The 27,861-nt window shown below is 42.0% G+C and overlaps 1 protein-coding gene across 1 annotated transcript; it reads left to right on the plus strand.

The window, feature by feature from the left end:
* Window positions 1-84: 84 nt before the first annotated feature.
* LOC124136593 (cytochrome P450 716B1-like) lies at window positions 85-27,861 on the plus strand. Its single transcript, XM_046502561.2, has 12 exons — window positions 85-206; window positions 2,472-2,897; window positions 5,294-5,371; window positions 9,228-9,312; window positions 11,513-11,548; window positions 13,584-13,720; window positions 15,006-15,085; window positions 17,904-18,110; window positions 19,163-19,273; window positions 20,662-20,789; window positions 24,073-24,160; window positions 27,094-27,861. The coding sequence occupies exons 2-12, from the start codon at window positions 2,690-2,692 to the stop codon at window positions 27,223-27,225; spliced, it is 1,290 nt and encodes a 429-aa protein (XP_046358517.2). The 5' UTR covers window positions 85-206; window positions 2,472-2,689; the 3' UTR covers window positions 27,226-27,861.

Consider the following 27,861-nt stretch of genomic DNA (forward strand, 5'->3'; position numbering starts at 1 on the left):
TACTTGATCTTTCGTCCGAAATAGCCAATCATATACCGTGTTAGATACAGTGGCACGACCGTTTTTGTTTATTGCGGAAGTGGATGCGGATGAGTGATCATGACTTGTTCTAAGCCGACAATTAACGCGAGCTAACCCTCCCCAGGGTAAATCTTGAGGGACATGCCGATCAACGGTGATGATTAGGTTTTGGGAACCAACGACAGGTAACGCCTCAAACAAAATGTCGATTTAGAATATCATCATGAATATTAGCTAAGCTAGAAACATGAATTATCTGAGCTGGAAATTCGCCGATAACTGCTGATACAACACCATAACATTTGACGTTTGTATCATTATCAACTTAACATTCCGATTATCAGTGTCAGCATGAGGTGTGCAGATTAGGCTGACATTTGAGTTTGCCACCTCGACAAAGTTATCGTCATCTTTAGTTGCCAGTTTATTAATGTTATGTCGGTGCAGAGACTATGGTCTCAGTCGGTGTAACTCATCTAGCAATAATAAGTGAAGGATTGTTTTTGTTGTGGTTACCTGCTTTCGCGATCGATGAATTTGCAGTCCTGAAATTTCATTAGACTTAAGGGAGTTATTCATAAACGTTTGCTTCACTACGTCTAGGACGATATGCACTGGAGACAAATGATGAAAAGACTGTGAATGTCAGGACAAATTGTGCTGAGTCATATCACTTCTCCAGGATCTATGTGTCATACTAGAAGTTACACTTGTCATTACAGACTGTAGTATATAAGTATATATATATATGTTACTGTTAATTTAGTAGACATTCATCTTACATCAGCCAAAGATGCATTCTGCGATCACGGAAAGATTTGCAGAAAATGTAACTTACCACAGAATTGCAGACAAATCGCTGAATTTGCCATTAAGTTATTAATGGTATTAAGTTATGACTACATACACCTGACCATAAATGCAAGAGATTACAATTTTTATAGACTGAAAATGAGTTTGTATAACTTTTTTAGGGGGGGGGGGGGGCATGGTTATGTTTTTACTGCAGAATTTATTCCAGAATTTTGTACATTTAGCCACAAACTTTTGATAAGAATTTGTGTAGGACTGTTATATGCTGATGGCCTTGGCTGTCTGGTGTTAAACATGATTGGAAGTACCATATTTTAGTTCATAGCATTTGTGATAAGGTAATGATTAAAATATGTAACATACTTCCATACTTGTCTCCTTCCATTTGTTAGATTTGCAGACATTAATTACCTCTACAGCATGCTTCTTCTAGAAATAAATTCTCCACAAAATTTTGGAGCATTTCATAAAAAAGTACTTGCCTACCAATCTGTCCTAATTTACTTCAGCATGTACTACTACTAGTAATCAACAGGGCTGGCAAAAAAGATTGATAATCGGAATTATCATTATGGGAAGAAATATTAACGATTATTGATGTGATAATTGTGTCCTTGATAATACCTTACATGAACTATTGTGATGAAATAAATTTTAGATTTACCAAAGCAGACTTGTTATTGTCAATAATGTAATTGCTGAAGATGGAAAGTAACTGTTTTTGTTATATTTCAAATGTCTACAAAGTAATCCCTGCATAATTGTGCCACCACTCACCAGTAGGGTGACATATGTTGATTTCATCTGCAATTTTGTTGGCATATTTACTCAAAGATATTTCTCTGATATTTCTCAATAATTGATCAATATTTAGTTAACAATTATCAATCTCTATGATCTGTGTGGATAGCCAGCCTGAGCAATCAACACATACAGCCTTTTGCTTATCATCCCAATGCATTATCATGTGTTTGATTATGTTATTCCCTGCATGTTAAACTTGATATACCGTATTCGACATAATAAGCGCACAGGGCGCTCTCAAATTTAGAAATAGGGGGCTCTTATTAGAATATTATTTTGGTGAAAAAAACAGATTTGAAAGATAAATTTTGTGGTTAATGCTGACAGCCTGAAATGTTATATACGACAGATATATTTTTCCAGAAATTAACTGCCTATAATTAAGGGTGCATATAACACACGAGTATGTATTTTACGCCAATAAATAAGTCTTTTGTACATTGATCAATCGGAAGGGGTGCTAATTGGGATTGTTCACTAGCCAATACATTAGCAAATATCGCTGTGTGTGCTTATTACGTCGAATACGGTATATCATTATGTCAATGTATGTGTATTCTGTTTCACTAGCAGAAATGAACACCAGTGTGGAACACCAATGTGGAACACCAATGTAGAACACCGTTCGTTGTCCCAGAGGGAAACTTGAAACTTGAGTCTGTAGAATTCCTGCTGTAAGGATGCATCAAGAAGTGTGATAGCCTGGACTCCAGACCATCACACTTCTTGATGCATCCTTACAGCAGACTCTGGAGAGAAGCATTTTGTGTGTCAGCAGTCAATATCCTTGATTTAAACTATGTCAATGTATGTGTATTCTGTTTCACTTGCAGAAATGAACACCAGTGTAGAACACCAAAGTAGAACACCGTTGTCCCAGAGATCAGCTGAACAGAAGCTATTCCTGTGACACATGGGAAACTTGAGTCTGTAGAGTTCCTGCTGTAAGGATGCATCAAGAAGTGTGATAGCCTGGAGAGAAGCATTTTGTGTCTCAGCAGTCAATATCCTTGATTTAAACTTGACTCATACAGCCTGACATTTCTACACAATGGCGACCAGCCCGATGAGCCCAACTGCTCCAGGGACTGTGGGATGGCCTTTGGTTGGAGATAAATCATATGAATTCTACAAAAACCCAAGAGATTTTCTAAACAAGTACATGACACAAAACAAATCCAGGGTGTTTTCTGTCCGCTTCCTGAACAAGCCCACAGTGTTTGTGTGTTCCAACAGCGGAGTGGAGAAAGTGCTGGCAGGTAGGCCTCAATAGCATTGGCAGTGGGAGTGAAGACAACCATGGATTATAAGTAAACTAGTGACCATGATGAAATATTCCTGAATTGTCCATTGTCTACACACTATGTAATGGTATATATCTCCCTTCTGTTATCATCCCCGTGAAGATCGGGGTAGAATAGGTCTTCAGCAACCCATGCTTGCTGTAAAAGGTGACTCTGCTTGTCTATGAGGCGACTAACGGGATCAGGTGGTCAGGCTTGCTTACGTGGTTCCCAATTATGTGGATCAATTCTCAAGATGTCAATCACTGGATTGTCTGGTCCAGCCTTGATTATTTACAGACTGCTGTCATACAGCTGGATAATTGCTGAGCGCGGCGTTAAACAACTAACGAACAAACTATTATGATTAGTGCCCTGGCCTGATTATACCATGGCTTCATTTTCAAGTGATGTGCTGAAAATTGCTCCCATCTCGCTCCTTAGCGACAGAAAATGTGTGAAAAGTTAGTGATGTGAGGAAGTGACATCACTTCTGAACGTTGGTGCACCTGGTGTATGTTAATATTAACACTTTGTTGCCAAGGACAAAACCAGGTTGTTGTGTGGAAATGTAAGGCTGTAAATGTCGATTGGAAATAGTTTGACTGCAGCCATGGAAAAAATGTATTGAGATACACTTTTAAATCAATCTGGTCATTCATACACTGACGTTGACTGAAGTTTTATCTTTATTCAAACATATAAAAGTCTGGGTGCATAGTCAGAAAGAAATGCGAACATTAGTGACTTGTAGTGTAACCATATAGTTCAAGATTATTTTTGTCACTAAACAATATATCACATGACCAACCACGGGTCTGGGGTGGTTCTGTGGGTACCCGGGTCCTTCTCAGTACCCACCCGACCTGAGTACCCGAGTTACCCGACCCCAGCCTTACTGACACCGCTTCTTAAAGGAAGCTATGGGTCCAGGGTATTTATTGTGATTGAAAGGAGATAGAACACAGTAGATAAATAATATTCAAGGATGTGGTAACATGGCTAGCCCTCTAACTTGAACATGTTGGAGGAATATTTCTTACAAATGTATGTTCATGGTGGAATTGTAATTAGCTCAAGATTGGTGATTGCCATGGAAACCAGCTTAATATCGTTATCATGATTATTGGTGTGATTTTCTGGGAAACTTTCTTTGCTTCTTGTTCCAGATGAGTTTTATCATGAAGCAAGTTATATTATAAGTGCTCAAGGAAGTAGTATTGTATGTGATGGTGACTGAATGATTCAGTGAATCGTGTGCTGCTTCATCCTGTGTGTGACATCTTCATCCTTTGTGTGACTCAACACGTATCATGCACTGAATGAACTTCTCCTCCCGAGCTTCATCTTAATGAATTACTCTCAGTCTACGAAGCTGAGGATTATAGTCAAGTGCCCTTATGATAGCCCAAGTGTTAAGTGAGTGAGTGAGTGAGTAGTGTTTTATGCCATTTTTAGCAATATTCCAGCAATATCACAGCGGGGGACACCACAAATGGGCTTCACACATTGCACCCATATGGGGAATCGACCCTGTGTCTTTGGCATGACGAGCAAACGCTTTAACCACAAGACTACCCACTGTCCCAAGTGTTAAATGAAACATTCACAGGATGTTTAGAATCAAATACAACAGCAGGAACCCCAGGGACTTCAGGACCCCCTTTACTTCTAACACTGGTTCTCCAGCCTCATGTTAGGACAGTGTGACAGGGACCGGATATATCTCGACTTACCGGTACTTGACCCAAGTCAACATAACGTCCCAAACTGGAACAACAGATTCTCCAATTCATGTTACATGAAAGTATAATATAGTTATATAACTAATGTCCTGCTTTGGTAGAGGTGTTTGTTTGTTTGTTGTTTTACGCCGCACTCAGCAATATTCCAGCTATATGACAGCGGCCTGTAAATAATCAAGTCTGGACCAGACAATCCAGTGATTGACATCATGAACATCGATCCACCCTATTGCAATACGATGACATGCATAAATCAAGGCAGCGAGCCTGACCACCCGAGCCTGTTAGTCGCCTCTGACGACAAGCGTAGTCGCCTTTTACGGCAAAAGGTTGCTGAAGACCTATTATACCGCGGATCTTCATGGGTCTTTGGTTGGGGTTTGTCACTGATAACAGGACAAATAGAGAGGAAGAGACTTGCAAACTTTGTTGTACATGATTTCTCAGAAAAATGTTAAATTTGTTGATCTTAAGAAAATTGGAACTTTAAGACAATCTCAATTTTTAATAAAATAATGCTATTCTTCCCAATTTGCCTGCCCTGGGCACACCCTAAGTCCCTTATTGCTAAAGTTTACACTGTAGGGTCGTGTCCTGGCCTCATCATGGCTGTGCCTTGTATTTCAGATGGCGGGGAGCACCTGGAGCTCGGCTACAAGGCATTCATGGGACAGATATTTGGAGACAATATTTTGTTTACCAATGGTGAGTAGTAGATTGGGAAAGGTTACTTACTGTGAGAGGATACAACATAGTAGTTTCCATGGTTACAAAGTGAAGAGGAGTTCATGGATGGATGGATCATTAACTCAGTCCACCACTGTGAAACATTGTTTGATAGGCACTTCTTAGAAGTTTACAAAGAAGTTGTTATCCATAAATTGTGTATATTGTATAACATGGAGAGGGAAATTTCCATCAGAAGAATATGTATAGATAGTCTGGATGGTTGGATTTTGTGAAAAAATAATATTCAAAATCTGTAACCATGGTAACCCACCAAACCTAAAATAACTAAGACAATTCCCTGAGTGTACAACCAATGAGACATAAATATTGCGTCGTCTAAGAAGACACAATTTGCCGTGCAGAGTTGTGTCCCCTTGGCATGCCAGAAACCTATCTTTGTGGGTTTGAATCCCAGTTTGCCCCGATTATGTTTCTGGGTTTGTCAGCACCATTCATGTTCTCGGGGTAACACTTCAGGCTTTCCTTCCAAATTAAGCTGACATGTCATGATATAACTAGAATACTGTTCAAAGCGGAGTTAAATCCAACTCACTCACTCATAAACATGACTTGTTATTACTCAACAAATCAATAATTATATCAACAAATTCACAAGAGTTAATGACTGTTTATTTTTGGATATGCTTCATGAGAATCAATACAATTCATACGAATATCACAATGTTATTTCTCTCAGTGATATTTGCTTGTTCGGCTATAAATTTAGGGAGAGAACCTGATTTATAGGGCTGGGATGATACACCAACTGTGCGATCCAATACGTATCACGATACCTTACTCACGATCCGATATGTATCACGATACTTGCATGTCCTCTAATCTGTGGTCGATTGACAGGATGGCCAAATACCTGCCACACTGATGATTTACAGTTGGCAGTGTCAAGTATATATAAAATACTTATGTTTTCACTATTAACTTGCGCTACTGATTAGTTTTTAGTGGAACAGTTACTGAAGCAAACATTTAAGGTCAATATCGATGTGCGACTTTGAATGATACTTACATCGAGAAGTAAAAAATCGCGATCCACAGATGCATCTGTGTATCATCCAACCACTACTGATTTATTTCATGGACTCTTTGTTATCTCAAAATGAGTAAATCTGTCACGGCAGCTGTTGAAGAGGTAATCAATGTGTGTGTAAGCTAGGGCTTTCTGCAGCTAATCACTTATTGAACGTTCCACCAACCTCAGTCACTGTATACATATGGTATATGTAGCTTGTTAATATACTCACCGCCAAAAGAAACACGAACCATAGAAACACATAGAGAAGTGTGTACGTCAAGAAGATATGTTTCCAATGTGTACCAATTAATGACAAAACTAACAATCTGTCAAGTGTTACCACAGAGTGACTTTATTCTTATCACGATATGCTGCACGTAATTTCCCAACTTTAGACGCTAATCCGGTAGGAGACAAATGGTTCATCTGGAGTCATGGTTCTATGACATCACATATGATGCGTCCATGAGTATCGTTTTACGCAACATACCAGTTTGTTCGTTTGTGCATTGAACCAATCTAATATCTCTTGAATACTGTATTTTCTTGAGTATAGTGCGCACCCAAGTATAATGCGCACCCCCCTCTAGCGGATTCAGTATTTTGGAATTTTTTTCCCTATTATTTTGCGCAGAAAAAAATTAGCTGTACACACATTTTCTTGGAATCTACAGGTGATTCGGTTAAAACTTACCCAATCATATAACTTTTAAGGATTTTAATGCAAGGATCGGGAAAAATTGTATCGAATTTTATGCGCAGAAAGAAATTACACCGTACCCCTTCAGTGAATTCCGGTAAACGAACAGGTGATAAGAAACTTGGTCAGTACAAATTCGAAATTTGAGATACAAAATCACCCGACATGTTGATCTACCATTTAAATTGTATTTTTTGTTCTGCTAGGCATTGTTTTACATCCAGGGATTAAGATTACCTTGCATATTTTCTCGTAAACTAAGCCGGAAACAGCAATCAGCTGTACACACGTTTTCTTGGAATCTACAGGTGATTCAGTTAAAACAATGATATAACTTTAATGGATTTTAAAGCAAGGATCAGGAAAAATTGTATCTGAAACTATTTTTTTGATCAGGAATAATATATTCCAATTTTATGTTATTTTAGTTGCAGCTTTAATTAAATATATTTAAAATAATAATAACCCTAAGCATTGCACTTAGGGTGCAGCTTATTGCGATTGCCGGGTTTTTTTTTAACATGGAACAATTTGACCAGTCACCGTCGAGGCACCTGCGCAAGTGATCCCGAGAACTACATGTTGACATAGAATCGACAAACTACAACAAATATGACTTTTAACGAGTCAAAGTATGGCATTTATGATATATGTATCCATTCTCTGTCAACTAAATTTCGTTTCAAGGCGTTAATAGCAGTAATCTGACCGTGGTTGCTGTTAATAACGGTGAGTTGTGCAATCTTCCGATCGCTTCACATACAATTTCGCCGAAATTAATTAAAACAATATTAAAGGGAATTTTGAATAAGATTAATGAAATAAGTTACAAACATAAGTCCATATATACAATGAATACTTTTTATAACCAGACAGTGTAATTACATGATTAATTTGCGTACTTCAGTACAGATTTGTTGACATGGTATTTCCGGTGTTACATGCTCACGGTAATGTCTTTACATTGGGGGAAGAAACAAATCAAAACTCATTATGGTGTGTATAATGCGCACCCTCTTCTACACAGCTGTGTTTTTTATTTAACCACTCAACAAGGACTCTTTTCATCACTTGACTTAGCTACGGCAATCAGGGTTTGCGAGCTCCATTCCCTAGATGTCACTTAAGTCCAGTGGGAACAACGCTCCAGAGGGTCTGTCTATCTTGCCTGTGCTGGGATTTTATAGCCAAAAACCTACAGCCTGGCCAACGGGATAGACGTTTTACCATTCCCCAACCCTCCATTTTATCGTGGGGTTGGAGGACCAGGATGAGCTTCTGCTATTTCCCGTTCGTACCCTCAGAGCCTGCATAGAAGCAGCGAGGCCCAGGAGAACAACTAGACGCAGCCTGTTCATTCCCACCTCACTGACTTGTAAAGGAGAAATATCCAGGAATACCATCTCCTTTTGGCTGAGATCCACAATCCTTCTGGCCTTTGATGCAGCAGTATTGGAGCACCCGGGGGCCCACAACCTGCATGAGATCCACAATCCTGCAGGCCTTTGATGCAGCAGTATTAGACACCCGGGGGCCAACAACCTGCATGAGATCCACAATCCTGTAGGCCTTTGATGCAGCAGTATTGGAGCACCAAGTTGCCAACAACCTCAACCATGCTCTCCACCGAATCTGTTTGATCCAGTCCATCATGCAGGGCTGCTTTTGGAGCTCTACCACTGTCTTCGCGAGCCATTACCTCCAGGATGTGTCCGCATAGTTTTCGGCCGTGTGATTATCTATGTTGGGCAAAAGAATTAATTAAGATGCTGATAGATCGTCATTCATTTCTAGTTAGGACTTCGGGAGTAAGAGCAATGTGCAATACATAATGCAGGATAGGTATATAAAACAAACATAATACTCTGAATAAATGCAGATAAAACTCAAATGATTGACTTGGTTCAGAAGAACTAATGTTAATATTCTCTGTTATATGTAAACTATTGCAACAGCTATTGCACCCCTCTCCCTTTTTTATAATATTTTATGTTATACATGTAATATCTAATAAAAAAATATCAGTGATGTTGGGATTTCAGGAGGTAGTATGTTTCTGTGTTACCATGGTGACTGTTACCTACTTTCTATTACCACAGGTGAGGAGGCGCAGGTGTTAAGACAATCGCTGAGTCAACTTTTTACAGAGGACAGTGTCCGCACCTACCACCAGACCATCGACAGGTACTGCAGTGACATTCCCTCCCTGCTCACATCCGTCACAGGACACATGCAGAGTTGTGTCTCTTTCCCTTTGCCAGGATCTGCTCATTCTAGATTAGCTACGATCATGATCCTATGTCTCTCAGCACTATACCCATGCTCTCTTGCTTTCTCCCACATTAATCGGACATGAAATACTCATACCTGCCAACTGTCCCGAATTTTTCACATTTGTTACGAATTTGCAGCTAAAATAGAAAAATACAATTCCTTTCCACCAGCACCTGGTGTCGTTACTATTTGATAGTGATTCATAGACACCTGCTTATGCTATAATTGGCATCGTACAGTCTGTTTTTGGCAGATATTTCTTATTAATATGGAAAGGGTTTTGTTGCTTCTATTTCAATACGAATATTATGACTAAATTTTCATATCACTGATAAAAGGAGGGTAATTATATAGCTTTACACTGTCTGCTATGAAAACATCCTGCTTATTGACAGGTCAGTTTATGGTGTTGCTTCTGTCCAGTCGGACACTCTATTAGGCTTAAAAAATAAAAGACTTAGTTCTCAGGCAATGATACAGCAGGTGGGCAGTGATTTGTTGTTGTCCCAGACAAGGTCCAAGCCAACCTAGATCCCAGACAAGGTCCCAGACTAGGTCCCAGACAAGGTCCCAACCTAGATCCCAGACAAGGTCCCAGACAAGGTCCCAGACAAGGTCCCAGCCTAGATCCCAGACAAGGTCCCAGACAAGGTCCCAGACAAGGTCCCAACCTAGATCCCAGACAAGGTCCCAGACTAGGTCCCAGCCGAGGTCCCAGACAAGGTCCCAGACTAGGTCCCAGACAAGGTCCCAGACAAGGTCCCAGACTAGGTCCCAGACAAGGTCCCAGACAAGGTCCCAGGCAAGGTCCAAGACAAGGTCCCAGACAAGGTCCCAGACTAGGTCCCAGACAAGGTCCCAGACAAGGTCCCAACCTAGATCCCAGACAAGGTCCAAGACAAGGTCCCAGACAAGGTCCCAGGCAAGGTCCAAGACAAGGTCCAAGACAAGGTCCCAGGCAAGGTCCAAGACAAGGTCCAAGACAAGGTCCCAGGCAAGGTCCAAGACAAGGTCCCAGAAAAGGTCCCAGAAAAGGTCCCAGCCAAGGTCCCAGAAAAGGTCCCAGAAAAGGTCCCAGAAAAGGTCCCAGCCAAGGTCCCAGAAAAGGTCCCAGACTACGTCCCAGAAAAGGTCCCAGAAAAGGTCCCAGAAAAGGTCCAAGACTAGTTCCCAGGACTAGGACCAAGACTATGTCCCAGGACTAGTTACGACATCCCACTTTATAACAAGGAACTGATGGCACAATACGTGACCTGGTTGCTTGTTGTCATGGTACCCGAAAGTGGATTCTTGTTCATGCTGTCAACCATTGGTTTGACTTGTCTCTTCCTGTTTATTGCCAAGCTCCTATGATGGCTATAGTTTCATAGATTCATTCGTAGCAGGCGACTAAATAAAGTGAGTTTATGTTCAGTGTCACACTGGTGATTTTTCAGCCATAAAAGGACAAAGGTAAAGGGCAAGTTAAAAGGCATGCTTGTTATAAATAGCTGTTACCATGGTTATGATCAATGATGTATTTATGATTACCATGGTGAAATATTGTATTGTAAAACTGATAGTGATGATGCGCTACATATTTGTGGGGTCGCAAGTGGCCCAGTCGTCTAAGGCGCCGCAATTTGCTGTGCAGAGTCGTGTCCCTTGGACACACCAGAAACCTCTGATTTCTGGTTAGCCCGATTATGTTTCTAGGATTATCAGCACCATACCCATGCTCGTGGATTTCACCAACTGGTAAACGTCTAAGATCTGCATCACTTCAGGCTTTCTTCCAACATTAAGCTGACACTCCGTGATATAACTGGAATACTGTTAAAAGTGGCGTTAAACCCAACTCACTCACTCACTTTGAGTATTTGTACATCTGAGCTAGAAGTGGGATATGAATACAGAATTGAAATGATAATCATGATATTGATAAGGGATTGGTATTGCAGGTTTAAAGTGTCTCACAATATTTATAATGTACAAGATCGTATTGAGATACGTATCACGATATATTCTATAATTCTAAATGGAAAAATGATATTGTGATACATTTCGTGGAAAAAATGTACCTCAATACCGCAAACGTTTAATATTGATAATGTGATTTTTTTTATGACAGGGTTCTCAACAAGAAACTTGCCAGTATGGACATCAGGTAAATACCTCAGCATGTTTAGTCATTAGATAAGCACAGTCAGGCATTGGGGCTGTAAGCTCAAGCTCCTTCCCCACATGTGACATCTTTGTTACCCTCGAGGTATTAAAACTGCCACGAGTGTCAACATGGCAGTCTTGAACCTTGAGAACCTTCCCTCACACCCCCAAAGTACTGACATGTATACTTTGTGTGAGGGATTGTCATTACCATGTTGGACAAAATAAGCGCCCAGGGTGCTCTCAAAGTTAGGAATAGGGGGGGCTTTTATTAGAATATTATTTTGGTGAAAAACAACAGAGTTGAAATTTCGTGGTTTATGCTGACACCCTGAAATGTTTATATACGACAGATATATTTTTTTCAGAATTTAATTTCTCATAATTAAGAATGCATATAAAATACGTATTATACAGGAATGAATAAGTCCTGTGTACATTGCATGATCAATCGGAAGGGGTTCTAATTGTGATTGTTCACTAGCCAATATATTAGAAAATATCGCCGTGGGCACTTATTAGAGTGGGGCGCTTATTATGTCGAATACTGTATTGTGAATTGTGGAAAGGCTTGCAGACTTGCTATTTTCCATTTGAATTTATGTTAGTTTCTTTAATCAGATTGGTTCGAGATTGCAGACAAAGCACACAACTTCACCCTTTATACAATCTCACTAGGACACATGTAGTTGTAATCAAGTATAATTTCATCCTGAAACAAGTTAGTTGGAGAAGGGTATTTGGCGTCACCTTGTAAACATAACAGTCAACCTGTTTTGGGTTCAGCTCCATGCATGGTTGTAAAGTGTCCAGCAGAGTGGGGAGCTGTCACTGTTGGAAGCCATAGAACAGAGAACTCCACAAATGGGCTGTCGCTGTGAGGAGCTTGCTGTTACCTCAAGCTCCTCACAGCGATATCCCGTTTGTGGAACTCTCCATACTATCCCTGCAACCAGTCAAAGCTCTCTACTGTGATAGGTGGCTACAACCATGCATGGAGTTGAACTTTGCAACCGATTGACCGTCATGTTTACAAACACGTGATGGCTGCCGTGACGCCGTATACTCTTACCCCACCTTAATCATTTTCTTTGTTTGTCGGGGGGCATGGGTGGCCCAGTTGTCAGAGGCGCCGCAATTCGCTGTGCAGAGTTGCATCCCTTGGACACGCCAGAAACCTATGATTGTGGGTTTGAATCCTTGTTCGCCCCGATTATGTTTCTAGGTTTGTCAGCACCATACCCATGCTCATGGGTTTCACCGAAGTGGTAAACATCTAAGACCTGCATCACTTCGAGCTTTCCTCCCATATTAAGCTGACATCCCGCGATATAACTGGAATACTGTTAAAAGCGGCGTTAAACCCAACTCACTCACTCACTCACTCACTCACTCACTCACTCACTCACTCACTCACTCTTTGTTTGTCAATTCGAATTTCTGTTTAATTACAACTATCATGTAATCGGTATAAGAAGATTGTAAGAAGTTGGTTGATTTTCCATTCCTCTGCAATCTCGAATCCATCTGATCAAACAAACAAAAAGGAAAATTCATCTGTGAAATATGGTCAGTTGTAAACCTTTTCAAAATGAAGTACGACGGCATTCCCAAAGACATAAACAAAAGGATAAATGTGATTACATTTGGGGTTAGAGGGCAAATTTCAAGATTCTTGTAATGGCCACACCCACAATGGTGGCAGCGAAGGAGCTTGCTGTTACCTGGTAATGGGGAGATAACTCTCAACGATGTTATGGTCACCTGTAGGGGTACATGTGGCCCAGTTGACTGAGTCACCTCAGTTCACTGTCAGGAAATCATCCTGAGACTGGGTTTGAATCCCAGTTTCACCCAGCACCACAGATGTACTTCTGGGTTTTATCAAAGTCATAATGTCTAAGATTGGCATTGCTGAAGATTTTTGTCCCACACACCATGAAATACTGCTTAAAGCATCTTTAAGACCTACCCACTCACACACTTACGTTAGAGTCTGGCCACAATGATTGTATCATAACGTGCTATTCTTGCAGCCAACCCAAGTGCCTGTATGCATTCTTCAAACAGCTGGTCACCGAGATTTGCCTCAGCCTCTTTCTGGGATTGGACTTCCAGGATGCACAGGAAGTCAGCGACACCATCATCTCCATGACAACCACTCACTGGCATGGTGGGTAATCCTGTTGACTTCATTTGGTATCAATAAACAGTTAGATAAATATGAAGACATTTCCAATCCCTACTGAGGGGATTCCTCTGATAATAATAAGTTGATAATGTGTTGGTTTACCAGTCTGTTGAGTGGAATATCTACAGATAATTTGGTTGTAGTTTATTTGCATGTCCACTTTTGGTCGGTTTTGACCTATAATTGTCATGGCACGTGATCCTGTGCACGGTGCAGAGGTCACAAATCAAGTTAAGCAACGCTTGTCATGGAGAGTCCTTGGATGGATGACCGCTTTTCGGCAGCTTGGCTCCTGAGAGTTTCTAGGGCTTCGGTCCTGCCCCACACTGAAGTGCATTCGTGACCAACTGGTGTTATTCCGGGACAAGCCAAATAGCGACTCATGCCCCTCTCATGGCCATTTTTGCGACCGGGTTCCGTCTTAGCGCAAACGAGCAAACCTAAAACAATTGTCAACTCGTTGCATAATGGTTCACATATTATTTCAACATGTATTATATATATTGCAGATGCAATTCAAAGCACATGGGGACGTGCGTAATTATACAGTATGACTGAAGACATTTAACAATGTCTTGGGTATATTTTTAGATGCAAGACATGTAAAATCAAAAATTATTTCTGAGGGATTCTTTGACGAAGAACTTGAAATCATACGCGCATTCTGATTGGTTTGTCGTATTTTCGCACATAACATTCATCGATAGGGGGATGAGTCTTCTTGCAGGTTACGGAAAGGGGCGAGTGGTGACGAATGACTGAAGTGCATACACTGTAACACATGTGGTGTCTCCTTGGCCAAGTGACTTTGTTGGAAATGTGCCTCTGTTCACCCAGCAGTGAATGGGTACCCAGTAGGATGAAATGGCAATGTGGTTGTTAACCATTTAGGGCCTAACAAACAGATTGGGTTGTAGTCTCCCCAGGGAGTTGAGAATGATTGTTGAGTGCACAATGATCAAATGACCATGTAAGCTGTGGAAGTATGCGCATTATATATAGCCTATAATTATACATTATTTATTATTATCACTGATTTATTTTAATTTTAATCTTCTGAAACACTTATCTAATGGTGAAAGAGACACGGTGGGGTAACCCGATGATGGAGTCTTCGCTCATCATGCTAAAGACCCGGGTTCAGTTCCCCACATAGGTAAATTGTGTGAAGCCCATTCTTGGTATTCTCCACTCTGATCAAGTTGTAATATCTCAAAAAGCAGCAGAAAACAAATTGTATCAACAATTCATGGTTTACTATTTTCAGGAATTATCTCCGTCCCCCTACCCCTGAAGATCCCTGGAAGGGGCGGGGCATCCTCCTACAGTAAGGCTCTGGATGCCAAGGTGAGCCCATTCCGCTTAGGTTGTAATACAGTCAGACCCGCCCCCTTTGAATGTAATACAGCCAGACCCGCCCACTTAGGTTGTAATACAGTCAGACCCACCCCCCTTTGAATGTAATACAGCCAGACCCGCCCACTTAGGTTGTAATACAGTCAGACCCGCCCCCCTTTGAATGTAATACAGCCAGACCCGCCCACTTAGATTGTAATACAGTCAGACCCGCCCCCCTTTGAATGTAATACAGCCAGACCCGCCCACTTAGGTTGTAATACAGTCAGACCCACCCCCCTTTGAATGTAATACAGCCAGACCCGCCCACTTAGATTGTAATACAGTCAGACCTGCCCCCCTTTGAATGTAATACAGCCAGACCCGCCCACTTAGATTGTAATACAGCCAGACCCACCCACTTAGATTGTAATACAGCCAGACCCGCCCACTTAGATTGTAATACAGCCAGACCCGCCCACTTAGATTGTAATACAGCCAGACCCGCCCACTTAGATTGTAATACAGTCAGACCTGCCCCCCTTTGAATGTAATACAGCCAGACCCGCCCACTTAGATTGTAATACAGTCAGACCTGCCCCCCTTTGAATGTAATACAGCCAGACCCGCCCACTTAGATTGTAATACAGCCAGACCCGCCCACTTAGGTTGTAATACAGTCAGACCCGCCCCCCTTTGAATGTAATACAGCCAGACCCGCCCACTTAGATTGTAATACAGCCAGACCCGCCCACTTAGATTGTAATACAGCCAGACCCGCCCACTTAGATTGTAATCCAGTTAGACCCGCCTCTTTCAATGTAATACTGTGAGCCCCTTCCGCTTAGGTTGTAATACAGTCAGACCCACCCCCCTTTGAATGTAATACAGCCAGACCCGCCCACTTAGATTGTAATACAGTCAGACCTGCCCCCCTTTGAATGTAATACAGCCAGACCCGCCCACTTAGATTGTAATACAGCCAGACCCGCCCACTTAGGTTGTTATACAGTCAGACCCGCCCCCCTTTGAATGTAATACAGCCAGACCCGCCCACTTAGATTGTAATACAGCCAGACCCGCCCACTTAGATTGTAATACAGCCAGACCCGCCCACTTAGATTGTAATCCAGTTAGACCCGCCTCTTTGAATGTAATACTGTGAGCCCCTTCCGCTTAGGTTGTAATACAGCCAGACCCGCCCCCTTTGAATGTAATACAGTGAGCCCCTTCCACTTAGATTCGGACGGTCGGGTAGCCTAGTGGTTAAAGCGTTCGCTCGTCACGCCGAAGACCCGGGTTCGAATCCCGACATGGGTACAATGTGTGAAGCCCATTTCTGGTGTCCCCCGCCGTGATATTGCTGGAATATTGCTAAAAGCGGCGTAAAACCAAACTCACTCACTCACTCCACTTAGATTCAAATACAGTCAAACCCGCCCCCTTTGAATGTAATACAGGGAGCCCCTTCCACTTAGATTGTAATACAGCAGTGTTCGAAATACCTGCCTGCCCGACCGTCCGAGACGGGTTGATTTCAACTCGGGCTGCCAGATTTTCAAATCCCCCTCCCTGACGGTCGGGTTATATTTCATATGTGAAAATATTCAAAATATTTCCCGATGATAAGCATTAATTCACATGTAAAGATGAATGATAAAATGTAACCATAAAGAAACCCCGTTAGCTTATCCTGAGAAACATATGATTATAGTGGGCAGGCAGGTTTTGGTCAGGGCTGGCAAGTATTTCAGCTAGCCAGTCCTGTGGTCTGGCTGAAATTTTTGGGAGTTTCATACCCTGAATACAGTCAGACCCGCCCCCTTTGAATGTAATACAGTGATCCCCTTCCACTTAGGTGATAATACAGTCAGACCCGCCCCCTTTGAATGTAATACAGTGATCCCCTTCCACTTAGGTGATAATACAGTCAGACCCGCCCCCTTTGAATGTAATACAGTGATCCCCTTCCACTTAGGTGATAATACAGTCAGACCCGCCCCCTTTGAATGTAATACTGTGATCCCCTTCCACTTAGGTGATAATACTGTCAGACCCGCCCTCTTTGAATGTAATACAGTGATCCCCTTCCACTTAGGTGATAATACAGTCAGACCCGCCCACTTTGAATGTAATACAGTGAGCCCCTTCCACTTAGGTGATAATACAGTCAGACCCGCCCCCTTTGAATGTAATACAGTGAGCCCCTTCCACTTAGGTGATAATACAGTCAGACCCGCCCACTTTGAATGTAATACAGTGAGCCCCTTCCACTTAGGTGATAATACAGTCAGACCCGCCCCCTTTGAATGTAATACAGTGAGCCCCTTCCACTTAGGTGATAATACAGTCAGACCCGCCCCATTTGAATGTAATACAGTGAGCCCCTTCCACTTAGGTTGTAATACAGTCAGACCCGCCCCCTTTGAATGTTATACAGCCAGACCCACCCACTTAGATTGTAATACAGTCAGACCCGCCCCCTTTGAATGAAATACTGTGAGGCCCTTCCACATAGATTGTAATACAGTCAGACCCGCCCCCTTTGAATGAAATACTGTGAGGCCCTTCGGCTTAGGTTGTAATACAGCCAGACCCACCCACTTAGGTTGTTATACACCAAGACCCGCCCCCTTTGGATGTAATACAGAGAGAACTGCCCCCTTCCTTTGTAGAGGTGGGACATTCTCCCTCCAGTAAAGCTGGCAGTTGAGATATAAGTCATAATAATTAATTGAAACACCAGGAATTTTGTTCTCAAATTAATTGACAACAAATACCTTTTCATGCTTACCATGCTCAATGTACATTTGTTTCTCTGTCAATGCAGAAAAAACTGCTAGAAATCATCAAGGAAAGGCGAGTGAAGACAGACAAAAGCTTCCCTCAACACATATCCACCATCGCCCATGACCCAGCGGTGCAAAATGACACTTTTGTCAACAACCATCTGCTGCTCTTCACGTCTGCTCTTGTCCCGAAGGCGCTGGCTTCCATCTTGACCTCCTTCGCTGTTGAGGTCGGGCAGAAGGACAAGGTACCAATTTACCATGTGATGTTTGAAAAAACTATCTTTTCGTTTCTAAGAAATATTTACATTGGTACTGATTAACATGGAAACAATGTTCACTGACAGAAGTGTTGTAACCAGCAGAAGGTGAAGGTCATAACCCACAAAGGCTTTCCTTGGATGATGGTACCAATTACTTAGAGGCAACTACCATGATCAGGTAGTCAGGTTCACTGGGGTGGAGGGGCGGTCAGGTAGCCTGGTGGTTAAAGCGTCCACACGTCACGCCGAAGACCCGAGTTCGATTCCCGACATGGGTACAATGTGTGAAGCCCATTTCTTGTGTCCCCTGTCGTGGAACATTGCTTAAGCGGCGTAAAACCATACTCACTCACTCACGCTGGGGTGGATTGGTGCACGTCATTGTATCGCAATTATGTAGATCAATACCCTTGATGAATACCCAGACTCGATTATTTACAGACCGCCGTCATAAAGCTGGAATATTGCTGAATGCGACGTTAAACAACAAACAAACAAACAAACAAACAAACAAACAAACAAACAAATCTTTGGTTAGCAATGCATTTTTTCTCCAACTGACCCTCCACAGACATCATAAATCCGAGAGAAAAAATCCCCGAGATGAAAACTCACATGGTCTTAGATGGGGATACTGTTTGTATATCACTCACATGTACTCGTTGACATGGTGTCATGGATGACACTGGTGGGCCAGTCGTCTAAGGCGCCGCGATTCACTGTGCAGAGTTGCGTCCCTTGGACACGCCAGAAACCTATGATTGTGGGTTCGAATCCCGGTTCGCCCCGATTATGTTTCTAGGTTTGTCAGCACCATACCCGTGCTTGTGGGTTTCACCAAAGTGGTAAACGTCTTAGACCTGCATCACTTCAGGCTTTCCTCCCACATTAAGCTGACACGCAGAGTTTAAGAAACAGGTTACCTTAATAAACATGAAAGACTGCCATGTTCTATGAGTATTCCAATTTTATGAGTAACACAGCCAGTATAGATTTGTCTTTTACGCGACCTTGACCTTGACCTTGACCTTTGGCAGCTATCCTGGCAGACGGAGTGCCTGTCCAATCCTGACTTCATGGACGCCATATTTCTGGAGGTTCAGCGTCTCTACCCAGCCTTTCTCGGCGGACGTCGTATTGTCACACAAGTCAGTCTTTGAAAGTCTATGAACTTATCTATAATTTAACATTTGGGTTGGTAAAATTGTTGTTATTCATCTATTAAGAATCTTGCAATTCCATTGGTTAATCTGTACCAACAAAACAAGATGGCGTCTGGTACAAGTGACCGCAATGAAACAGAGGATGGTATAATGGTCCCATAAACTTTAAGGTCAATTTCGGAATAACAAAACGAATGATTACTCTTGACGAGGTCAATACGCAAAACCTGTGGCCACCGGTTGGACCACCTCAGGGATTGGGTCCCTGGGCACTTGTTTTCACATAGTGACCTCGTCAAGAGTAACTGTTCGTATGATATATGTTTATCATCCAAAACTGCTTCCACAGGATATATCACTTCATTGAGATGACATCACAATGCTTTGCAGAACATTGTGACATCATTGGTTACCATGATGACGCAATCAAATGACATCACTAATCTTTCTGCCACTGAAGCTGGTCAGCACTACTTTAACACTCAAAAGGCGGTCGGGTAGCCTAATGGTTAAAGTGTTCGCTTGTCATGCCGAAGACATTCCTGACATGGGTACAATGTGTGATGCCAATTTCTGGTGGCCTCCGCTGTGATATTGCTGGAATATTGCTAAAAGAGGCGTAAAACCGTACCCACTCAAGCACTCACTCACTCCATCACTCACTCACTCACTCACTCACTCACTCACGCACTCACTCACCCCATCACTCACTCACCCCATCACTCACTCGTTATTTCCATGGTAACAAACTGAAAAAGTTGGAAGAATGAATTTTGATGATAAATATAATCTCACCCTTGAGTGTTTTTCTTGTTGGTATATTTCATGTCAAAACACACAAGGGTCAGTTTTTCTATATATATTTTACATTTTTTGTATTGGATATAAATTTAACATTACAGTTATAATGGCCTTTTCTGTCATTGAATAAAATTGGTTTGTGAATATTGGTCTCTATGGGATATGGATTATGCCCCTTGTCTACCCTGACCTTGTGAACAAGATAACCCAGCCTGCTAGATTAAGCCAATAACATAGCAGTCACTCACTCACTTACGCACGCACTCACTCACTTACGCACGCACGCACGCACGCACGCAAGCACGCATGCACGAACAACACAAAAAACAACAATAACAAAAAATTCTGCTAAAGCTCAACACAATTATTATCCAGGCCATCCATCAGTTTGAAATATTGTTACTGTGATGAATATTGTAATTAATAGTAAATAGAGACCAGAACTGACAGAACTTGATGAGAAGTTTGGCTATTTCTGAACAAGATTGCAAGATCATTGTGACTATTCCTTGTACTCATTAAGGATCGGTACTGAGTACATGTATTAACAATAATGGTGCTGCTGTCATCAGGACTACGAGATCGACGGGTACCTGGTTCCTAAGGATCATGCAGTGGTCTTCATGACGTTTGCCGCTCACCGAGACCCGGCGGTTTTTGAAGCCCCGGAGGAGTTCCGTCCCGAGCGCTGGACAAACTGGTGAGTATATACTTGTCATCAGGTATTGCTGTCTTCAGTACCACTCTAGAGTTAGACGTTAGTGTTAGAGTTGATGGAACACCAGCTTCTCCCTAATCTGAAGATGGTACTTGTTGTTACCCTGTCTGGCGCTCGGCATTAAGGGGCTAAAACAAGGACTGGTCGGCTCGGAGTCAGTAAACTGTGTCTGAGTGGGGTATTCATGTTAAAACTGTGGCATAGTATCTCAGTGAGCTAGCACTATAAATCGGCATCAGTCCAGACTAGTACAAGCAGCCACACACACACACACACACGTGCATGCACGTCGCTTTATAAGTGCAGTAATCTTGGACGCGACGTTAAACCCCATTTCACCTCACCTCCACTCCCTTATCTGAATAACCCCAGTGTTACTGTCCTTGATAATGCCAGTTTTCACAACGTGTGAGAACCGCGAACAGGCATGCCAACTGAACAAAACACCTTTTTGATATAGGGTAGGGCATCATGGTCACGTCATCTTACGTTCACCCGTCAGACACTGGGAGGTCAATCCGATGGAATCCATCTGGGCCAACTGCAAAGGGTTTATGGCTTAGAATAACACATCCTTCATGCTTCAACATGTCAAAACCCTCACACATGCTTCTTTTGCAAGAATTACTCCTGAAGTTGGCAAAAGGCTGCAGATCATGTCCTTGACATTGAACATCAGTACCGCCAATGTGATGGAGTTGATACCAGCCTCATCACCCCAGTCATTATCTTGTTGGATGACACTACTACTGATTTAGATTCTTCCTCTGACAAATCAGATATTGAGCTGTTATGATACTTTGTCACAATCTCATTAAAATAAGTTCTCGTTATCGCTAAACAAAGATCTAAGGACATCCCATTACGGGTCGCGTCAGAACAACCTTGCATCCGAGCAATCAAAGCGTCGCTTACCAGATCACTAAAGTGACAGTCGGAATGTGTTTTCTAATCATGCAACCTCGAAAACATTAACACTGGGTATTCCGAATGACTGTTTCCGTCAAATTATCGTCTATCTCTAGCTTCCGTGGGATAAACATTTGAATGGAGGAGGCGTTGCACAGTATGTGGGAAGGACTGCCATACAATCTCAACCATATATCAGAAATTCTGGAATGTTCGTTAGTTCAGTTTTCAAAATTTTAGTCGAGAACTGTCTCAACATATTTTTTTAAGCGGAGTCTGAAATGAAAGTCGCCAGGTGTTCTGTGCGAATGGCTGTGACCAAAAAACTGTTATATCCATCAGTTCGTAATAAATGTTCCTTATAAATGTAGTTTATTGTAGTTCTGTATGTCATGTCAGTAGTGCTGTGTGTCATGTATTTTCTGTTTGTAGTTCTGCATGTTCTGTATGCTCTCTATGTCACATATGTTGTGTCTGTAGTTCTGTATGTCACATATGTTCTGTCTGTAGCTCTGTATGCTCTCTATGTCACATATGTTCTGTCTGTAGTTCTGTATGCTCTCTATGTCACATATGTTCTGTCTGTAGTTCTGTATGCTCTCTATGTCACATTTGTTCTGTCTGTAGTTCTGTATGCTCTCTATGTCACATTTGTTCTGTCTGTAGTTCTGTATGCTCTCTATGTCACATATGTTCTGTCTGTAGTTCTGTATGCTCTCTATGTCACATATGTTCTGTCTGTAGTTCTGTATGCTCTCTATGTCACATATGTTCTGTCTTTAGTTCTGTATGTTCCGTATGTCACATGTTCTGTCTGTAGTTCTGTATGCTCTCTATGTCACATATGTTCTGTCTGTAATTTTGTATGCTCTCTATGTCACATTTGTTCTGTCTGTAGCTCTGTATGTCACATATGTTCTTTCTTTAGTTCTGTATGTTCTGTATGTCACATGTGTTGTCTGTAGTTCTGTATGCTCTGTATTTCACATATGTTCTTTCTGTAGTTCTGTATGCTCCGTATGTCACATATGTTCTGTCTGTAGTTCTGTATGCTCTCTATGTCACATATGTTCTGTCTGTAGTTCTGTATGCTCTCTATGTCACATTTGTTCTGTCTGTAATTCTGTATGCTCTCTATGTCACATATGTTCTGTCTGTAGTTCTGTATGTTCTGTATGTCACATGTTCTGTCTGTAGGTCTGTATTTCACATATGTTCTGTCTGTAGTTCTGTATGCTCCGTATGTCACATATGTTCTGCCTGTAGTTCTGTATGCTCTCTATGTCACATTTGTTCTGTCTGTAATTCTGTATGCTCTCTATGTCACATATGTTGTGTCTTTAGTTCTGTATGTTCTGTATGTCACATGTTCTGTCTGTAGTTCTGTATGCTCTCTATGTCACATATGTTCTGTCTGTAATTCTGTATGCTGTCTATGTCACATATGTTCTGTCTGTAGTTCTGTATGCCCTGTATGTCACATATGTTCTGCCTGTAGTTCTGTATGCCCTGTATGTCACATATGTTCTGCCTGTAGTTCTGTATGCTCTCTACGTCACATATGGTCTGTCTGTAATTCTGTATGCTCTCTATGCCACATATGTTCTGTCTGTAGTTCTGTATGCTCTCTATGTCACATATGTTCTGTCTGTAATTCAGTATGCTCTCTATGTCACATATGTTCTGCCTGTAGTTCTGTATGCTCTCTATGTCACATATGTTATGTCTGTAGTTATGCATGTTCTGTATTTCACATATGTTCTGTCTGTAGTTCTGTATGCCCTGTATGTCACATATGTTCTGTCTCTAGTTCTGCATGTTCTGTATGTCACATATGTTATGTCTGTAGTTCTGTATGCTCCGTATGTCACATGTGTTATGTCTGTAGTTCTGTATGCTCTGTATGTCACATATGTTCTGTCTATAGTTCTGTATGCTCTCTATGTCACATATGTTATGTCTGTAGCTCTGTATGCCCTGTATGTCACATATGTTCTGTCTGTAGTTATGTATGCTCTCTATGTCACATATGTTCTGTCTGTAGTTCTGTATGCTCTCTATGTCACATATGTTATGTCTGTAGTTCTGTATGCTCTGTATGTCACATATGTTCTGTCTATAGTTCTGTATGCTCTCTATGTCACATATGTTATGTCTGTAGCTCTGTATGCCCTGTATGTCACATATGTTCTGTCTGTAGTTCTGTATGCTCTCTATGTCACATATGTTATGTCTGTAGCTCTGTATGCCCTGTATGTCACATATGTTCTGTCTGTAGTTCTGTATGCTCTCTATGTCACATATGTTATGTCTGTAGCTCTGTATGCCCTGTATGTCACATATGTTCTGTCTGTAGTTCTGCTGACATGAAGAGCAAGCTGTTCTGCTTCGGGGCAGGTCCCCGGGGATGTCTGGGTCAGAGACTGGTCTGGGACATCATCAAGGTAAGGGCATCCTGGTCCTTCCGTCATCTCCATTATCCAGTGTATCATATCTCCGTCCTGCCTTGATAAATACCCTCAATAGACTCAATTTTATGCATAACAACTTCTTTCATACTGGGAAAAGCGACGTTTCGGTATAGATCCTTATACCGTTGTCAAGCAAGACTGAATGAGGGACATAGTGCAGAATATATATATACACAGTAAAAAAAGTGTTGCACCCCCTATACTTTTTCATGGAGGGGTGTTTTGAAAGGGTGTAAAGATAACCGAATTAATATTAACCAGGATTTCGTGTATACCAACAAACCAGTGTATTGTCTATACAATGAACTTAAATGGGGTATTCCATGACCTTATGGCATGTAATAATCTCATGCTGAACTTTTACGAAAAATGAACGAACAACGAAGACGCATTAAGTATGGTGACATCTCAATAATTTTTAGTGACCAAATTCATCCAATAGGGTAAGAATGTCATATGGAGATTTGACGAACACAGTAAGTCAATATCGAGAACTTCCACCAAGCACTTGGATCACAGCTTGAAGTCTTCGTCTCATACTCCTCACCAGACGTTGGAATCGCTCCATGGGCAGCTGCTGCCACTCCTCGTGTAATGCTGCTTCCAATTCACGCAAGTTCTGTGGAGGAGGGTCCCGACGATAAATCAGGCATCCCAAAATGTCCCATACATGTTCCAGAGGATTCAGATCTGGACTCATTGCTGGCCATGGAATCTGCGTCAGAGCATTGTTGTGGATAACCTGGGTCACAGCTCGTGAACGATGTGGTCTGGCATTGTCATCCATGAATATCGGTCTGGTGGCCAGTGGATGATTGTCAAAATGGGGCACCACAACTGGATTCAGCACCTCTTGGATGTAGCGCTCCCCTGTCAAGTTGCCTCGTATGGTCACTAAATCAAGCTTACAATCAAATGAGAAGCATCCCCAGACCATAACAGATCCACCTCCATATGGTACAGTTGGCATGATGTTTCTTGCAGTATAAGCTGTTCCAGGACGCCTCCATACTCTCACTCTGCCATCCACAACATGCAGAAGGAACCTGCTTTCGTCCGACCAGTGGACTCTTCTCCAGGACCTCAAGTTCCAGTTCTGTCTCAGTCTACACCAGGCTAGACGTAGTCGTTTGTGGTTGTCTGTGAGTTTAGGTCGCTTGATAACCCTTCTGGACTTCAACCCTGCAGCTTTAAGACGATTTCTCACGGTCTGGGTACTGAACTGTTGACGAGGAAGCCAAAGACGTTTCAAGGTTGTGCTTGTAGCAAATGGATGACGCCTTACCACCCTCAACAACGCTCTGTCATCTCTAACTGTGGTCTTACATGGTCTGCCAGAGGGTCTGCGATTCCTTACATCATTAGTTTGTGCGTGTTTTCTGACCAAACGGCTTATTGTTGAGTAGTGATGTCCAGTTCTTCTGCCAATCTCCTTGAACGAAAGACCTGCTCCATGAAGGCCAATAATCTGCCACTTGACTGCTTCTGACAATCGTCTACCCGGCATTGTGGGTTACAATAAACTGGGCTGTCAGAGAACATCTTTTATAGGCGATGTTGAGCTTAAGAAGATACTGCAATCTGCAAATGTCATGCACCATGCAATTCACGTGCTGATTGCTAAGTTTTGGTGATCATCTTCCCTCCGAAAACATTACACATTTAACATCAGATCCCCAAGGAATACCTACCATTAAAACCAGAGTCGGGCGTTTTAAATGTTGTGATGTATCAAACGTATTAATGTGGGGGTGCAACACTTTTTTTACTGTGTATAGTAGGTGTTAATCCTCCACCTACTATATACAGAATACTAAACGAGCTTCCGTGTAATACCAATTTTATGAAACGAGTGAATAGTTGCGGTATCTGACGAGCGAAAGCGAGTCAGATACCACAACTATTCACGAGTTTCATAAAATTGGTTTTACACGGGAGCGAGTTTAGTATTTTATTTATTACTTGCCATTTATAACGTTTTTAGAATTATCCTCTCGAGTGTGAATAGGCTGACACCTACACGATCCACGGCATAATCCGATTGAGTTGAGTAATACTTCAAACACGTCAAAAGTTGAAACGTATGAATTTAATACCATACAACGGTCCACCTTTAGAATTTTCAGGCGTCCATTCCACAAAATTATCGTAGCGTTAAGGTTATCGCAACTCACATACTTTAACTTAGACCAACGACTGTCGTTGCGCTACAGTAGGATCGCCTTGTGGAACGGGGCCTTGCACCTCAAAGTTTACAATCACGTCACAATACCCGATGACGTAATTTGTGGAATTTTGTTGCAAGTTCCTTCGGCGAAACAATGCCATGTGACGTCAGCCTAGCAACAAGGTTGCTGGGGTCATCGAGTGTGCATAAGCTCCTCTCAGTGATCCATTATCTCCACACACAATGTCTTTGAATAAGCCAAGGTATGTTGAGAGCTTTCAATATTTGTTCGTGAAACGTGTTCCGAGAGTACATAAGCACGCGTTTTGGTATTACACAATGTGTAATACAGCTGTATGTTTATTAAACGGGTGATCTTTTCACGGGCAAGTAATAAATATATTCTGCACTATGTCCCTCATTCAGTCTTGCTTGACAACGGTATAAGGATCTATACCGAACATCGCTTTTCACAGTATTAAAGAAGTATCTTGTCATCCGTTAACTTCTAAGTAATGCCTATCAAACAATAAATCAGAAATAATCCAAATATGTTTCAGTATACTGTCATCCCAGATTTGCCCTGGTTTTAATTTTGTGACCATAACTTGTTTGTACTCAAAATCTGCATCACCAGTTTTCTTCTCACATCTGACAGACTTTGATATAACTTAAATATTGTTTATTATAGTGTTTAACCCAACTCGCTCACTCACTTTAATGACCTGCCATGTTTCAGTCCACGGTGAACAAGGTGATGGGAGCCTACCAGTGGCGTCTCCATGACAACCAGGAACTCTCACAGAAATGGCTGCCTGTTTCACGCCCCAAGGGAGAAATTCTTGCCACATTCACTAAGCGGGACCAATGACCTTCACCTTCACCTAGATCTTTGAGTGCTATTTTCTTCAAGACGTTTAGTTTTATGCCACATTTTATTGGCTGTTGGTCTCTCAAGGTGTTTATTGTGATCTCAAAGGTCACCGCCATTGTTATCTCATTCCACTTTTTATAGCTGTGTCTGAAGTCAGTTTCAATATGTTCTTTCCTAGTATGGTAGTTTGAAATGCCATTTATGAAGTCACAGTAACCAACAGCAGATGTATGCATTAACTGTGGACTCGTGAACAAGGTCCACACCAAGATCTGATTCAACATCTGAGACCTGGCTCCCAATCTGAGACCTGGCTCCACACCCAGATCTGATTCCATGTCTGAGACCTGGCTCCACATCTGAGACCTGGCTCCACATCTGAGATCTGGTTCAGTATCTGACACCTGGCTCCAAATCTGAACCTGGCCCATCATCCAGATCTGATTCAACATCTGAGATCTGGCTTCCACACCTGAGATCTGGTTCCGTATCTGAGACCTGGCTCCACATCTGAGACCTGGCTCCACACCCAGATCTGATTCCACATCTGAGACCTGGCTCCACACCCAGATCTGATTCCACATCTGAGACCTGGCCTCCACACCAAGATCTGATTCCACATCTGAGACCTGG

This window comes from Haliotis rufescens, unplaced genomic scaffold (genome assembly GCF_023055435.1).
Source record: "Haliotis rufescens isolate VD_foot unplaced genomic scaffold, xgHalRufe1.0.p SCAF_12, whole genome shotgun sequence".
Taxonomy (NCBI): domain Eukaryota; kingdom Metazoa; phylum Mollusca; class Gastropoda; order Lepetellida; family Haliotidae; genus Haliotis; species Haliotis rufescens.

What these genes read in the sequence shown, in the direction of transcription:
- LOC124136593 (XM_046502561.2), top strand. Translation starts at nt 2,690, where the DNA reads ATGGCGACCAGCCCGATGAGCCCAACTGCTCCAGGGACTGTGGGATGG. An exon ending in GACAACCACTCACTGGCATG is followed by an intron (nt 13,721 to 15,005) that starts GTGGGTAATCCT and finishes TACTATTTTCAG; the next exon opens with GAATTATCTCCGTCCCCCTA. An exon ending in CCCGAGCGCTGGACAAACTG is followed by an intron (nt 20,790 to 24,072) that starts GTGAGTATATAC and finishes TTCTGTCTGTAG; the next exon opens with TTCTGCTGACATGAAGAGCA.